Below are 16368 nucleotides of genomic sequence, written 5' to 3'. Positions count from 1 at the left end.
AAGACGACGGCGCTCACCGGGACGCGGTTCCTGCCGGGAGACGAGCCCCCGTAGCACCCCACGGGCACCTATAGCTCCCCATAGGGCGCCCCTATGGGCACCTACAGCCCCCCATAGGCACCCCTATGGGCACCTAGAGTGCTGCGCAGGCTCCTATAGCAGAGCCCCATATACCCCCATAGGCACCAGGGGGTTCTATACGGACACAGAAGAGGCCCCATAGCCCCCTGTAGCCCCCATAGGCACTGGAAGAGCCCCTATAGCCCCCATAGGCACCAGCAGAGCCCCCAAAGCCCACAGGCATTGTGAGAGCCCCTATAGCCCCCATAGGCATTGTGAGAGCCCCTATAGACCCCATAGGTACCAGCAGATCCCTATAGACCCCATAGGCACCAGCAGGGCCCCTATAGCCCCCATAGACACCAGCAGAGCCCTATAGCCCCCATTGGCGCCAGCAGGGCCCTATAGCCCCCATAAGCACTGGACAAGCCGTTGTAGCCCCTATTGCCCCGTAGGCACCAGCAGGGCCCTGTAGCCCCCATAGGCATTGTGAGAGCCCCCATAGCCCCCATAGGCACCAGCAGAGCCCTATAGACCCCACAGGCACTGGGAGAGCCCCTATAGCCCCCATAGGCACTGGACAAGCCTTTCTAGCCTCTGTAGCCCCCATAGGCACTGGGAGAGCCCTATAGACCCCACAGGCACTGGGAGAGCCCCTATAGCCCCCATAGGCACTGGACAAGCCTTTCTAGCCCCTGTAGCCCCCATAGGCACTGGGAGAGCCCTATAGACCCCACAGGCACTGGACAAGTCTTTATAACCCCTATTGCCCCATTGGCACCAGCAGGGCCCCTATAGCCCCCATAAGCACTGGGAGAGCCCCTATAGCCCCCATAGGCACCAGCAGAGCCCTATAGCCCCCATAGGCACTGGACAAGCCTTTCTAGTCCCTATAGCCCCCATAGGCACCAGCAGAGCCCTATAGATCCCATAGGCACCAGCAGAGCCCTATAGACCCCACAGGCACTGGGAGAGCCCCTATAGCCCCCATAGGCACCAGCAGGGCCCTATAGCCCCCACAGGCACTGGGAGAGCCCCTATAGCCCCCAGAGGCACCCCCAGAGTGCCCGTGTGCATACCCAGTGTCCCCCCATACCTGGTGTCCCCCGTAGCCGGTGTCCCCACAAGGCACATAAGGGTGAGAGGGGTACTGGGGGTACTGGGAGAGGTACTGGGGGGATACTGGGGGTACTGGGGAGGATACAGGGGGTACTGGGTGTACTGGGATTCCCTGCGGGTAATGGGGGACAGTGAGGGCACTGGAAGAGGTACTGGGAGGACTGGTGAGCGACACTGGGGGTGCTGGGGAGGGGTACTGGGGAGGGATACTGGGAGGACTGGGGAGGATACTGGGGGTGATGAGGGTATGGGGGGGATACAGGGAACACTGGGGATACTGGGGGATACTGGGGGTAAAAGGGGAACTGGGGGGGGGGGGATACTGGGGGTAATGGGGGGACATTGAGGGTACTGGGAAGGATACAGAGGTACTGGAGGGGGATACTGGGGGATACTGGGAGAGGTACTGGGGGTCCTGGGGAGGGATCCTGGGGTTAATTGGGAGGGGTATTGGGAGGACTGGGGGGATAGTGGGGGCACTGGGGGATGCTGGGAGAGGTACTGGGGGTGCTGGGGAGGGATACTGGGGGTACTGGGTGTACTGGGGGTCGTCGGGGGCACCGGGAGCACCGGGGGATACTGGGAGCACTGAGGGGGTGCTGGGGGCTGCTGGGGGTGCGGGGGGTGCTGGGGGTAATTGGGGGTTACTGGGGGGTACTGGGAGTAATGGGGGGTACTGGGAGCCCTGGGGGTGCTGGGGTTACTGGGGGTTACTGAGGGATAATGGGGAAACTGGGGGTACCGGGAGCCCCGGGCGATATTGGGGCTGTTGGGGGGGTACTGGGCGGTACCGGGGGGCACCGGGGGTTACTGGGGGCACTGGGGCATACTGGGCGTCCCGGGGGCACCGGGGGGATACTGGAAGTACTGGAGGATACTGGGGCTGTCGGGGGGATACTGGAGGCACTGGGCGATACTGGGGGCACTGGGGAAACGGGCTCACAGGGGCACTGGGTGTTACTGGGAGCACTGGGGGGGGCACCGGGGGACGTGCGCGATGTCCCCACCGCGTCCCCCCCCCCCCCGTGCCCGCTGCTGCCGTGTGCGCGGGGGGGGGCGGGTGTCACTGGGGGGGACACGACACGGGGACACACACGGGCTGTGCCGGGGGTCGCGCCCCCCACCCCGAATCCCCCCCCCCGGGGCTACCGCACCCCCCATCCCGCATCCCCCCCCCAGCCCCCGGCAATTCGGGGGTCCCGGTTCCTGCCGCCCCCGCCCCCCCGGGCTGGCAACGGCCCCTCCGTGGGGCGGGGCGGGGGGGGCGGCACAAAGGCTGTCACACACACACACACACACCCCCCCCCGGAGGGTGCCGGGGAGCGGGGCTGGGGGGGGGAACAAGGGGTGACCCCCCCGGAGGGTGCCGGGGAACACGCGCAGAGGAATGACCCCCCCGGAGGGTGCGGGGAGGGGGGAGACAAGGAGTGACACCCCCCCCCACAGAGGGTGTCGGGGGGGGCACGAAGGGTGACACCCCCCCTCCCCCCGGGGGCGGGGCCGGCGCAATCGGGACCCAACGTCCCCCAGCTGGGGGGGGCGGGACTCCCCCCCCGGGCACAGCTGTGCCCCATCGCGGGGCTGGGCACGGCCCCCCCCCCCGCGGCCTCTTAAACCGCCGGGAGGGCTGCTGGGAGCCACTGGGGGCTGCCGGGAGCCCTCGGGTGGCGCTTACTGGGAGCGGCGGGGGGGGCTCTCTGCTGGCTACTGGGGGGCTAAGGGTTGCCCGCTAGGCGCTGCTGGGGGCCTGCTGGTGTCAACTGGGAGTAACTGGGAGCTCGCCGCTGCCTCCTGGGAGCAGCGGGGGGGCTCGCCGCTGCCTGTCGGGGGCCGCTGGGAGCCTGCTGGTGCCTACTGGGAGTCACTGGGAGCCTCCTGCTGCCTACTGGGAGCCGCGGGGGGGTCCAAGTGCTGCCTGCGGAGAGTCGACTGGGAGCCCCTGGGGGTTTACTGGGAGCGGGGGGGGGGGCTCACTGGTGCGTGGTGGGAGCTGCGGGGGGCCTGCTGGTGCCGACTGGGAGTAACTGGGAGCCTCCTGCTGCGTACTGGGAGCCGCGGGGGGGCTGTTGGGAGCTACCGGGAGCGTGTTGGTGCTGACTGGGAGCTACTGGGGTGGGGCGGGGGGGGCGCAGGAGGGAGCCCCCCAGGGTAAGGAATGGCTGGGGGGGGTGTCCGCCCCCCCTCCCCCCCCCCCCAGTGTCGTTATTCCCGGCTGGGAGGTCGGTGGCGGGGGCTCTGCTGGGGGACGCAGGGCTGGAGCGGGGTGAGGCGGGGGGGGGGGTATGGCCGCCCCCCCCGGGGCTGTGCTGGGCGGGGGGGGGTTGCTATGTTCTCTCATTTTTTATTTTTTTTTTTAATTATTATTTTTATTCCCCCCCCCAGGCCTCAGAGGAGCCCCCGGGACGGAGCGGAGCCTTGGGCTGGGACCCCCCCAGAGCCACTTTTTTTGGGGGGGGATGACCTTTTCCCCCTCCCCTGGTGGGGGGGGCCCGGCGCTGCCCGCGGAGTCCCCCCTTGGCCCCCCCAACGCCGGCAGGGCGAAGCCCCCCCCGTCGCCTTTGAGCACCCTCGGGGTGAGTCCTGCCCCGTGCCCGGGCTTGGGGGGGGGGTCCCCAGGGTGTTTCCCCCTCCCCCCCCCCGCCCAGCGGCGGGTGCAGGGAGGCTCCGGGCACCCAGTGGGGGGGGCGGGGGGGGGGGGATTATTAATTTTTTTTTATTGTTTTCCAGGTGTTTGTGGCGGAGCAGCAGCGGCGCCATTGTCCCTGCCGGTGCGTGGGGCGCAGTCCTGGGCCCCCCCCCGCCTCCAAAACAAGTGTGTGTGTGTGGGGGGGTGTCAGGGGAAGGGGAGGGCGGGCAGCGGGGCGAGGCGGAGGGGGGGCTGGGCGGGGGGGGGCGCGGCGGGGGGTGGCCGGGGCGGGCCGGGGGGCTGGCGGGCGCTGTGGTGGCCGTACTGGAATTTGAGGCGCAGTTCCCCGATGCGGGAGCGGGGCAGGATGTCGGGGATCCACTCGATGATGAAGGGGGTGGGCTCCTTCTGCGTCGGGGAGGTGTTTCCTGCGGGGGGGGGGCACACACAGAGAGAGGGAGAGGGGCTGGGTTATTCCGGGGCTCTTTTATTTCCCGGGAAGTTGCGGGGGGGCTGTTTGTGGTTTTTTTTTTCCAGGGTTTTTGGGGCCCGAAGCGGTGCCGCGGTTCCCTTTGCCGGCGGCTCTGGGGGGGGGGGGTTCAAGGTGCGGGTGTTTTGCTGCCCCCCCCCCCCCCCCCGAATAATGTTGTGCCAGGGAGGGCCCCCTGGGGGGAAATGGGGGAGTTTGAGGCGTTTTTTTTTTTTGGGGGTGGGGGTGACGAGCCGTGCCGGCGCGGGGAGCCCTGGCCTTCGTGGGGCCGGGTCGGCGTCCCCCCCCCGGCGTCCCGTAGCGGTGCCCCCCCCCCCCCGGTCTGTGTGTGTCTGCCGGCGGTGGGGGGGGGGCCGGTGTCACGGCGGTGTCTCTGCCTTATCCCGGGGTGAGTCTCGATGCTGGGTTTTGTGTTTTGTGGTTTTTTTAATTACGGTTAATGAAGTGATTTATGGGGTGTTGTTTTTGGCGGGGGTTTAGCGTTGAGGCCGCGGGGGGGTCCCCCGGGGGCTCGGGGGCGCCTCAAGGGCCGCCCGCCCCCCCCCGCGCGGGGCCGGGGGGCGGTAGCGGGGTCTCCCCCCCGGGGTGGTTGTTGGGGGGGTGTTTGTGTTTCAGGCGCCCGGCGGAGCAGGGGGAGGCTCGTGGCGGGGGGTGTGTGTGTGGGGGGGAGGTTTTGGGGGGGCTCAGCCGGGCCCCCGCGGCGGGGTCAGGGTCGTTTGTGTTTCAGGCGGCCGGCGGAGGAGGGGCAGGAGCCGGCGGCGACCGGTGGGGCGAGTGTCTGTGGCCTTTCTGTTTTTTTTCTTTTTTTGGGGGGGGGGGGGGGGGGGGGGGTGTTTTGTGGGTTGTTTGTGTGTGAGTGGTGTTGGTTTGTTTTTTTTCCTTGGGTTGTGGGGGGCGTCTGTATTGTTGGCCTTTTAGTGTGGGTTTTTTTTTTTTTTGGTGGGGGCGGTGGCGGGAGGGGCGAGGGTTTGGGGTGTTTGTGGTTGTTTTTTTTTTTTTTTTTTTTTTTGTTTGTGGGGGGGTTGGTAGAGGGGCCCTCCCTCGGTGCGGGGGCCTGTTTTGATGGTTTTTTTGTGCGTGTTGGGGTGTGTTTGATGTGTCCCTTGTCTTGGAGGTGTCTCGCAGGTACCCGGGGGAGCAGCTGGCAGGTGGCAGTGGGGTGAGTGTTTCAGGTTTGTTTTTTTTTTTTGGGGAGGGGGGTGTTAGGGTTGTGTAGTGTGTTTTGTGGGTCGGGGCGTGTGTGGTCGCCCCCCCCGTCCTTGCGGGGTGAGTGTTTGTGTTGTTTGGGGGGGTCGGTGGAGGGGGCCCCCCTGGGCGTTCCCGGGGGAGCAGCTGGAAGGTGCCGGTGGGGTGAGTGCTTTTTTTTTTTTTTCGGGGGGGGGGGGGGTCGGCGGTAGCCGGGGGGCTGTTTGTCCTTGGTGACGGGAGGAGTGCGTGTGGGTGGTTTTAATTTTTTTGTGTGTTTTTTTGCCTGCAGGTGCCTGGAGGAGGACGGAGGCTCCGGGTTGAGGCGAGTGCCTGGCCGGGGGGGGGGGTTTGGCCCCCCGGCCTTTGCCCTGTGGTGGCAGGGGGCTGTTTTTTCTGGGAGATGCTATCTCATGTGTTTGAGATTATTTTTTTTTTTTGGGTGGGGGGTGGGCATGGACACCGAGCTGTGGCAGCTGGGGACACGGGGGGGGTGGGGGAGGGAGGGACCCTCCCCCCGGGGTGGGGGGACAGGACCCTCCCCCGGGTGGGGGTAGGAGGAAGGGGGGAGGCCCCTTTGGGCTTCGGGGCCCCCCCGGGTGGGGCTCTGGACGGGGGAGGCCCTTATAAGGGAGGCCCCTGCGTGGGGGTAGGAGGAAGGGGGGAGTAGGGAGCCCCCTTAGCCCTGGGGGTGGAGGGGGGTCCCTGGGGACTGGTCCCTGGCTGGGGGGGGGGAGGCCTCATAGCTGGAAGAACGCAGCACTTGGAAGAATTCCCAGGAAGGGGGCCCCCAGGGCAGGCTGGCAGGAGGCAGCCCTTCGAAGAAGAAGAAGCCCTCGGGGGGGAAGGCCCTGGGGGGGGGGAATCCTGGGCCCTGGAGGGTCCTGGGGGGGGGTGAGGGGGGGGGGTGTCCCAGCTTGCCCCCAACTTACCCACTTTGAGGAAGGTCTTGAGCTCCAGGGGCCGGATGGCTGGCTGCTTCTCCAGGGGGCCGTAGGCCTCGGCGATGCTCTCCACCTCCACCTTGGGACACCTGAAGAGCTCGTAGGAGCCGTCCCGGTTCTGCACGAAGCTGCGCGTGATCTCCAGCGGCAGCTGAAGGCGACGGGCAGGTGAGGGGCGGCCGGGGGGGGCAGCGGGCGGGGGGACGGCGGGGGGGGGCCGGGCGGTGCTGGGGGGCTCACCTCGGGCGTGTCGAAGATCTGCTTGACCTGCAGGACGTTGGTGATGTGCCACGTGTACTTGGAGAAGGTGCCCAGGGGGAGGGCGTCCTTGCGGACAAAAGCTGCGGGGGGGAGAAAGGGTCACTCTGCACCTCTTTCTTTGGGGGGGGGGGGGGGGTTGGTTTCTCCCCTTTTCTTGGTGGTGGCCTCAGCTCTTGCTCCACTCTGTGGCTACGGGCCCGGGCTGGGGGGGCAACTGCTGAGGATCGGGCTCTGCCCTTGGCCGGCAGCTTCTCCCTGGGACTCGGCTCTGGAGTAACAGCGAATAAACGGGATCCTGACTGGTGCCGGCCTCGGGAGAGCGGCTGTGGCTCATGCTGCGGGGGGGGGCACGGGGGGGGGCTGGTGCCGGGGCTCCCTAGGCCTCGCCGCTGCAGAGACAGCGACTCGTGCTCCCGCAGTGCCGACAGGACGGATTTAACTGCGCCTGGAGCCCCGCTTACACCCCACGCTCGGGGAGGAGAGACGAGGTAAAGCAGCGAGGACGATTGCCCGCACGGGGGGCCGCGACCTTCCCCTGGGCGGGGCGGGGGGGTAACAGAAGGAATAAAGTCTTTTGGCTCTAAGCCCGGCTGGGTCTGTTCCTGCGGCCCTGGCAGCTGCCGGGTTTGTGCCCTGCCACGTGCTGAGGGGGGATGCCCCGAGTCGGGCGTGGGGTCCCACTTAGCTCCGGCCCCCGAGGGGAAAAGCTGCTGGAAATCAGAGGGAGGGAGGGAGGGATCTTTGGGGGCTGCTGGGGTTTTCCTCCTGCACCTGGGGGGCGGCGAAGGGGTCTCTCACGTGCGCGGGGTGGCGGCGTCTCACCCGTGGTGGAGTTGGGCAGCCTCTTCTTTGCGCTCCCGCTGGAGATCCGCTGCTGCAGCGCGTCGAAGAAAGCCTGAGGGATGTGGAACACCAGCGGCTCCGGCTTCCCTGGGGGGCCAGGAAGGAGAAGAGGGGGGGGGGGGGGGGGGTGAGGGAGAGGCAGGGGGCTGGGGGAAAGCCCGCCCCCCCCCCCCAACTCCTGCTCAAGGGGTGAGTGTCTCCGCTGCTCCAGGCCCCAGCGGGGGGGCTGCAGGAGCACACTTATCACCTTTACAGTAAAGTATTTTCTCGAATTTAGAGTCTGGTGCCTCTGGTCCTGGCTTGTGGCCCTGGTGCCGTGGCTCCCTGCCCCCAGAGAGGGCGGGCCCCCCCCCCTCCCAGCGAGGGGCCAGGGAGTTGGGCCTCCAGCCTCAGGGCTCCCTTGGAACTGGAGCCACTCCATCGTCCTTCGAAGCAACGCCAGCCCTGGCTCTCTGCTCCCCCCCAGTCCCTCCAGTGCCTCTCTGCAGCCCTGAACTGGACGTGTCCCAGTATGGCTCTGTCTCACCCTGGGCAGGGTCCAGTTCTGGGCTCCCCGGTTCCAGAAGGACAGGGAACTGCTGGAGAGGGGACAGCAAAGGGCCACCAAGAGGATGAGGGGACTGGAACATCTCTCTGATGGGGAAAGGCTGAGGGATTTGGGGCTCTTCAGCCTGGAAAAAAGATGACTGAGGGGGGGATCTTATCAATGCTGATCAATACTTCAAGGGGGGTGTCAGGAGGACAGGGCCAGGCTCTTCTCAGTGGTGCCCGGGGACAGGACAAGGGGTAACGGGCACAAACTTGACCGTGGGAAGTTCCATCTCAAGACGAGGAGGAACTTCTTTGCTGTGAGGGTGGCAGAGCCCTGGCACAGGCTGCCCAGAGAGGTGGGGGAGTCTCCGTCTCTGGAGACATCCCAACCCCGCCTGGAGGCGTCCCTGTGCCACCTGCTCTGGGTGACCCTGCTCTGGCCGGGGGTGGGACGGGGGGATCTCCAGAGGTCCCTTCCCACCCCGGCCACTCTGGGAGTCTGTGAGTGCACGGCCCGGGGGGGCTGCCCCCCTTCAGCCTCATGGTCACTCATTGCTGCTGCTGCATGGGGACAATATCATGGTCTTTAAGAGCCACAGAATCATTTGGGTTGGAAAAGATGCTGAAGATCATTGACTCCAACCATGAACTGAGCAGAGCCGAGAGCAGCTCGTGGCCGACGCTGCCGGCAGTGTGCTCGCCTGCTCCCCGCACGGAACACGGCGCGGGGGGGGATCGTGGGCGGCAGGATGGGTGTCTCTGTCTTAGGTGACAAACTTGCAACACGCTTAAGCTGCTTGCAAAGAGCTGCTTCCGCTCCGGCACCGTTTTGGGGTCCCTCTCTTCAGGGGAGCAGCCGCCCAGCTCTCCCAGCAGCCCAGAGACACACAAAGTCCATCCCCAGTAAGGATTTTCACAGCCCCAACACAAGCTGCCGCCTCTCGGCTGGAGGCCGGGCCGGAGCCGTGCCCCGCTGCCGGCTCAGAAGCGGAGTGGGGCAGGCGACAGGTATCGCGGCCACGAGCCATCGCCCAGGGCCGTACGCGCCCAGGGAACGCTGGGGCCCTGCCTTCGCAAAGCGTCCCCCCCCAGCCCTTCTGAGTCGGGCAGCTCACCCGCCTTTGCCTCCCCGAGCTCGAATTCGAGCATCAACCCCCTCTCGGGGAATTTCTCCCTTCCCCGGGATAAACCCCGGCGCCCGGCTGCTGCTGAGCGCCGAGTCCACCGAGTCAGGAAATAAATCCCAGGGGAGAGAAGCTTCCCCAGGGCAAAACATTGGCTCCGAACCGGGTAAAACCACTTCCCTCCCTGCTAAGAGTTATTTAACGCTGCCAAGAGCTGAGCGACTGAGATGATGACAGTGCACGGAGGGGAGGGGAGCGGTGCAGAGAGGCTCCCCCCAGCCTTACCCTCAAACTGGTAATGCATGGTTTGGTGGATGCGTTCGGTGACGCTGGCCAGCCAGTCCTGGAAGGAGAGGGTCACCTGCGCCTCGTCCAGCAGCTGGTTACAGCCTGCAAGAGAGAAAGGGCAGGAAAAATCACAATCGGAGTCAGAATTAGAACCAGAATCCGCACCCAAGTGAAGCACCAAGCCCGATGGGCAGGAGAAACAACAACTCGGGGCAGGAGAAACAACAACTCGGGGCAGGAGAAACAACAACTCGGGGCAGGAGAAACAACTCAGAAATAACGACAGCCAGCCACTCGCCTCCCTGTTACCCCTCTCCCCCATAATCCTCACCCCCATCGAGGCACTTAGGGATAACCCAAACCCAAGGCTTTCAAGCCTTAAACACGAGTCAAAGCCTCTCAGGTTCTGCTCAGACCCACGGGATAACAACCTGCATCTTCGTAATCCAACCCAGCCGCTTTCATTAAGCCTTCCCTAGCCCGACGAGCCCGGATGCCCTAGAATTCCAGGGAAGAGCCAGATGCCTAAACCAGCAGCCTTCTCTCTACCGGACCCCGGTACGCTCGTGGCGTGCGCCGAGGGGCTTGCAGCTCGACCGGAATGGCCGCTGCCGTGGCCCGCTGCGGTCCAGTATTCCCCGTCCTACCCGCACCGGTTCCCCCAGCGGCGCCAGCCGCAGCTGCCTGTGTTAAACCGAGCCCCGAAAGGCAGCAGGACACCGAACGCGACCCCGTCCGTCAGCTCGATGGACGAGACGCCGCTGCCCCGGGCACCTCGCTCCCAGGGCCGGGAAACACGGCACCGCTTGAATCCGCTTCCGAAGGCCCCTCTGCTCTCGGCGCCGCCGTACGGCGACACCCGGGAGCCGCCTCCGCAGCCCCCGGCCCCGGGAGCGGGACCCGACGCCTCCTCGCCCCCCGCCCAGAGCGCCGCAACCCCCCGGGCCGCGCGTGGGCATCTGCGGGAGCAACACGGGGAAAGAGAAGGGGTTTGTACCCCTTTCTAGGCCAACGCTAAAGCCGGGAGGAGCAAAAGCACTAAAGCACAGCCCCAGACGGCAACCAGCCGGGAGAGCGGCTTTCTCTGAAGGGCCCCGAGTCGCTTGTCGGGTTCCCGTGGCATGGGGCTGACCCTTCCCTCCCCGAACATCACGTCGGAACACACACAACCACCCGGCCGCCTGCTCAGAGACAAGGCACGACGCCGGTGCCCGCAACCACCTCCCCGGGGGGACCCCAGCTCCCGGCTCCTCCCCGGCCGGGCCGTGCTTCCCAGCTGGGATTTGCCACCAGAAACCACAGCGGCTCCGGCCACAACAAGCTCCCCCCCCCTTGGCAGCTCTGGCCATTCAGAGACGCTGCAAACACCGGCAAAAAACCAATGGAAACCGGCTCACAACTGTGTCTGACCCCATCCACCTCCTCATTGTGCCCGGGAAAGCACCTCGTGGCATTAGGAGACACCGACCAACACCTGCCCCCTCCCCAGCGGCACCGGCCCTACCAAAAGCCAACCTTTTTAAGCTCGCCGTGCCCAAAAATCCACCAAAGAGCCACCCTGGGAGGACGCCGGCATCGTCCTTCTCTAACAACAACCATGTCTACGGCCAACCGGAGCCACGCCGGACACACAGCTACCAGTAACACCAAGCTGCCCGAGCCCGACTGCCACCTCCTAGAGCCGGCGAAGGAGGGCGAGGGCTCGGCTGTCCCCCCCGCGGGGGTCACGGCGGCACAAACCGAAGGGCCGCGAGCGTCCGCCCGGTCCCCGAGCGTCCCGAGGCGCGTGGCCGAGGCTTACCTTGTCTCTTCAGCGAGGAGGCGACGGCCGGCTTCTTCAGGCTGCTTCTCCTGGCGTTGCCGTGAGCCGCGTCCTGCGCCAGGAGGGGGCTGGCCGCCCGCGCCCCTGAGGGATGGGTTCAAAGAGCGTCGGCGCACGAGTCCCGGGGGTCCCCGGGCACCCCATGCGGGATGGGACGGGGAAATCCCCTCTCTCCCCAGAGCCGGCTGTCACCACAGCTCTTAACATCGCTAACGATCCTTAAAGGACCCGCCGGACCCAGGGCAGGGGTGCGCCCAACACCCGGAGCCGCTCCGAAAGCCGCCGCCGGCACCGGACACGAGCCCGGCGGGTCACGGCGGGGCTGCCCCTCCGGCTGGACAATGGCTTACGGCTCCGGCCCGCGTCCCCCCCTGTCCCGCAGACACTCACCCGGCGTGACGTCCTTTTTCCTCTTCTTGGCCTTGGCAGCAGCCGCCTCCCCGGCCTGCCCCGGGGACTCGGGGCTGCCCACCAGCTGCGGGACCGTCAGCCCTTTCAGCCCTGGGAGAAACAAGACTCCGGCCTTAAAAGCCCCTCAACCACGCGCGGCAGCACCGCGGGGGACGTGGGGGTCTCGTGTCCCCCTCCCCACGCCGGCGTTTGGGCCCCAAGACCTCCCAGCACACCCCGGACGTCCTCGGAGAGCCCCCAAAGCCCTCCCGGCCCCCCCAGACACGCTTCTTGGGGGGAACATCGAGGTGAATTCACTCAGGGCACTCTCCTCAGGGTGGATTTTCACCTTTGGGTGCCTAAAACCAAGGCGGCATTATCCAGGCGCGCCTATCGGGGCACACAACCCCCCGGGGGACTGAACCCCAGAGGCTGCTGCCGTGGGGTGGGGTGGGGGGGGAGTGGTGTGGTTCACAATGAGCTGGGCTCCCCCCAGCGCTGCTCCGGCCCAAGGGAAGAGAACACCCGGCTCCCCCCGCAAGGAGAGGAACCCGACTCACCCCGAGCACCCATCGGGATCTGGCCGCCCCCCCCACTTTGTCCCAGCTCCCAGGGGAGCGCAGGGAGCGCCCCGCTCCGCTCCCACACGGCAGGAGGGAGCTGCAGCCCAGGAGGAATCGCTCCCCAGGAAGCTCTGTCCTTGCAGAGGGAGGGGGCAGGCAATTAAACCCCAGCTAACGAAGTTCTGATGGGGAGCACATGCGAGGGCAGCCCCGGTGAAGCGAGGCAGGTGAGCAGGAGGGGAGTGGGCGGCATCAGCCCCACACATGGTTCCCCCCACGCCCCCCCCAAAAAAAAATCCTCCGCGTGTCGCTTCCCCCACCTACCGCCGGCGTCGCAGGCGAGGAACTCGGCGAACTCCTGCGCCAGGCTCTCGTCGCTGGCGAAGGCGCAGAGGCAGGCCAAGAAGTGAATGCAGCGCGGCGACGGCGGCTCCTCCTCGGCCGGGCCGCCCTTGCCGGGCTTCGGAGCCTGGCAGGAGCAGGAGAACCTGTGGTCCGTCAGCGTCTTGGCGTTCACCTTGTGGGCGAAGGAGGCGTGCAGGTAGCCGAGGCTGTGCTTCTGGCTGGCCTTGCACTTCACCACCAGGATGGTCTTGGTGACGCGCTGCACCAGCGGCCCCGTGGGCTCGGTGGCCAGCTGCCAGATGGTTTGTTTGGTTTCGGGGGAAGCCTGCATGGAGTTGAGCACCGAGCTTTTCAAGGCCAGCGGGGTGGCCTCCGTCTGGCAGTTCAGGGCCAGTTTGACGTGCTGGCACTGGTTTTCCACCACCCCTTGCGTGGCCGCTTTCAGACAGGCCGGCAGGTAGCAGCGGCCGGAGCTGAGCTGCGTGATGATGGTGCCGTCCACCGTCTGGATGGCCGTCTCCGAGACCCCCAGCTCCACAAAGCACCGGGAATCCGGTCCCCGGTCCCTCTGCCGCACCGAATAAACCTGTAAGTCCGAGCCGGTGACGATCTTGACGGCGTCGACGCCGGGCTGCTTGCGGGCGCCGTAGCGGAAGACGGTGCCGCACGTCTTGTTCTTGCAGATGAGGCCTCGGGTGCCGTTGTAAGTGCCGCAGCGGGGACATTTCCGGATGCCCCGCAGCGTGGCCTTCCCCAGGTCCGACAGGAAGGAGGGGACTTTGGTCCTCACCGACGCCGGCTCCATCCTCCGGGAGACCTGGAAGGGCAGAGAACGGGGGGCGAGTTAACAGCCCAGGGAGGGACAGCGGGGATGCGGCGCTCGGCTGGTGACACCCACGGGTCCCTCTGCAGGTGGCGGTGGCCGTCCTCGGTCCCCAGCAGCCGCGGAGACGGAGGGGACAGAGCGAGAGAGGGGGAAGGGACAGACTGAGGACATGGCACGTAAATAAAGCTGGGTGGCCTGCCGCCATGGCGGGGGGGGATGCGCGGTGAGGGGACGCGCAGAGCAGCTCCTCGGAGGGACACCGGAGCGGCAGCCGCCATCCGAGGTTTGGACGACGGGAGAGAAGAGCCTGCGTGGACGGGACAGAAACGGGGCGATTCCCCCCAGATCCACCCGGGTCGGCTTTTGGCAGCAGGTCGGCAGCCGAGGAGCACGAGCGACTCCCGGCGAGCGGCCCCGGTGCCGCCGGACCCACAATCCTGCCCGGGTCACGGCATGACACAATCGTTTAGGTTGGAAAAGACCTTTCAGATCGTCGCGTCCAACCGTCACCCCAACACCGCCCAAACCCCCACTACCCCACGTCCCTCAGCACCGCGTCTGCCCGGCTTTTAAATCCCTCCAGGGATGGCGACTCCACCACTGCCCTGGGCAGCCTCTTCCAATGCTTGACAACCCTTTCCGCAAAGAAATTTTCCCCAATATCCATCCTAAACGTCTCCTCGTGCAACTGGAGGCCTTTTCGTCTCGTCCCATTGCCTGTTCCTTGGGAGAAGAGACCGACCCCCCCTGGCTCCCCCCTCCTTTCAGGGAGCTGTGGAGAGCGAGAAGGTCTCCCCTCAGCCTCCTCTTCTCCAGGCTGAACACCCCCAGCTCCCTCAGCCGCTCCTCACCAGACTCGTGCTCCAGAGCCCTCACCAGCTCCGTTGCCCTTCTCTGGACACGCTCCAGCCCCTCGAGGTCCTTCTTGGAGTGAGGTGCCCCAAAATGAACACACCGTTCGAGGTGGGGCCTCACCGGTGCCGCGTACGGGGGGACGCTCACAGCCCCGGTCCTGGCCACACCGTTCCTGACACAGTCCATGAACATTTCTCCCCTGCCAACCCCATTTCCCCCTTCCCCTGTCCCTCTCCCTCTCACACCAGGCGGGCTGGGAGGGGGCTGCCCGGCTCCCCTCGACCCCACGGCAGAGCCCTCCGCTCGCCCCTGCCTCCCCACCACCACCAAAACCCCCCTTTTTGGGGCAAACCCAGGCACGGCGTGAAGAGCCACACGCGGCCGAGCCTTTGAGCCAGCGTCCCAGAGCCGCGGACAGCGGGCAGAGGCAAAGGGACATTTATTGTCACCGCCGGAGGCGAGCGGTGGGTGTGAGGAGAGGCCGGGGACGCTGAAAAGCAGCTCCAGCTCCCGGTGTCCCCGTGGTGACTGAAGCCAGTCCCAGACCTCAGGGGGGATTTATACTGGATAAACTGGCCGTACTGGGAGCTCCCGGCCCAACCGCAAAGGACAGGGCACAGCTCGGGGGACGGCGGGTCTGCGCCAGGCGGGACAGTGCCCTGATAACCCCCTGGGTGAGCGGAAGGGCCGTCACCGAGGGGAGCACAGGGGCAGGGTCAGGGACACCCCCGTCCCAGCAGGGCCCGGAGGCCAGGGCAGGAGTGAAGGGCCAGGCTGGGCGCTGGGTGACGTGGGACCAGGATGGGGGCACCCGGCTGGGCCGGGCACCGGGAGCAGAGCCTCCCCCTCGGCCACTGTCACCTCAGGAGGGAGGCTGGGGCCTCCCCATGGCCACTGTCGCCTGAGGACAGAGCCTCCCCTCAGCCATTGTCACCTCAGGACAGGGCCTCCCCTCAGCCACTGTCACCTCAGAATGGGGTCTCGGGCCTCCCTTTGGCCTCTGTCACCTCAGGAGGGGGCCTGGGGCCTCCCCATGGCCACTGCTGCCTCAGGACAGAGCCTCCCCTCGGCCACTGTCACCTCAGGATGGGGCCTAGGGCCTCCCCTTGGCCACAGTCACCTCGGGAGGCGGCCTCCCCTTGATCTCGGTCACCTAAGGAGGGGACTGGGGCCTCCCTTTGGCTACTGTCACCTCAGCATGGGGCCTGGGGCCTCCCCTCGGCCCTTGTCACCTCAGGACAGAGCCTCCCCTTGGCAACTGTCACCTCAGAACGGGGCCTGGTGCCTCCCTTCAGCCTCTATCGCTTCAGGAGGGGGCCTGGAGCCTCCCCATGGCTGCTGTTGCCTGAGGACTGAGCCTTCCCTCAGCTACTGTTGCCTCAGGACAGGGGCTGGGGCCTCCCCATGACCACTGTCACTTCAGGAGAGGGCCTGGGGCCTCCCCATGGCCACTGTCACCTGAGGACAGAGCCTTCCTTCGGCTACTGTCACCTCAGAACAGGGACTGAGGCCTCCCCTTGGCTACTGTCGCCTTAGAACAGGGGCTGGGGCCTCTCCATAACCACTGTCACTTCAGGAGGGGTCCTGGGGCCTCCCCATGGCCACTGTCACCTGAGGACAGAGCCTTCCTTCGGCTACTGTCACCTCAGAACAGGGACTGAGGCCTCCCCTTGGCTACTGTCGCCTTAGAACAGGGGCTGGGGCCTCTCCATAACCACTGTCACCTCAGGAGGGGTCCTGGGGCCTCTCCGTGGCCTCAGTCGCCTCAGAACGGGGCCTGGGGCCCTCACGACCAGGCCGGGGTTCGCCTCCGTAGCAGGCCCGAGCCCCCCCGCCCCCCGCCGTGCAGCCTCACCCACAGCCCCTCGCCCGCCCCCGACCCCCGCGCTGACGTCACTACCGTGGCGTCACCGTGACGTCGCCTCCCCCCCCCATCCCCATCCCCATCCCCGCCGCCACCACCACTACCGCGTCCCTCCGTCCCCTTCCCTTTCCCCGCGCCGTTTCCCCGCCATCCTCCCCGCCCCTCTGATGTCACTTCCTGTCCCGCGCGCGCGCGGGCCTCCCCCCCACCCTTCCCCTTTTTTTTTTTACCT

At 66.5% G+C, this 16368-nt stretch overlaps 1 protein-coding gene across 1 annotated transcript; it reads right to left on the bottom strand.

Annotated features, from left to right (window-relative positions):
• Nucleotides 1-3888: 3888 nt before the first annotated feature.
• Nucleotides 3889-14420, bottom strand: LOC128919602 (uncharacterized protein C2orf42-like). Its single transcript, XM_054224964.1, has 9 exons — nt 14269-14420; nt 12571-13408; nt 11684-11794; nt 11273-11377; nt 9469-9573; nt 7508-7615; nt 6665-6765; nt 6413-6575; nt 3889-4233 (listed from the first exon to the last, which is right to left on the bottom strand). Exons 2-9 carry the CDS (start codon nt 13394-13396, stop codon nt 4013-4015), a joined length of 1740 nt encoding a protein of 579 aa, XP_054080939.1. The 5' UTR covers nt 13397-13408; nt 14269-14420; the 3' UTR covers nt 3889-4012.
• Nucleotides 14421-16368: the final 1948 nt, after the last annotated feature.

The sequence above is a fragment of the Rissa tridactyla genome, chromosome 20 (assembly GCF_028500815.1).
Source record: "Rissa tridactyla isolate bRisTri1 chromosome 20, bRisTri1.patW.cur.20221130, whole genome shotgun sequence".
In the NCBI taxonomy this organism is placed as follows: Eukaryota; Metazoa; Chordata; class Aves; order Charadriiformes; family Laridae; genus Rissa; species Rissa tridactyla.
The sequence above is the reverse complement of the archived record's forward strand: the minus strand, read 5'-3'. Positions and strand labels throughout refer to the sequence as shown.

Excerpts from the sequence above, each read along its gene's own strand:
- LOC128919602 (XM_054224964.1), bottom strand. The coding sequence starts at position 13,396 with ATGGAGCCGGCGTCGGTGAGGACCAAAGTCCCCTCCTTCCTGTCGGAC. Across the intron at positions 9,574-11,272 it reads CTCCTCGCTGAAGAGACAAG|GCTGTAACCAGCTGCTGGAC; the intron begins GTAAGCCTCGGC and ends TCTCTCTTGCAG. Across the intron at positions 6,766-7,507 it reads GCTGCCCAACTCCACCACGG|CTTTTGTCCGCAAGGACGCC; the intron begins GTGAGACGCCGC and ends TCCCCCCCGCAG.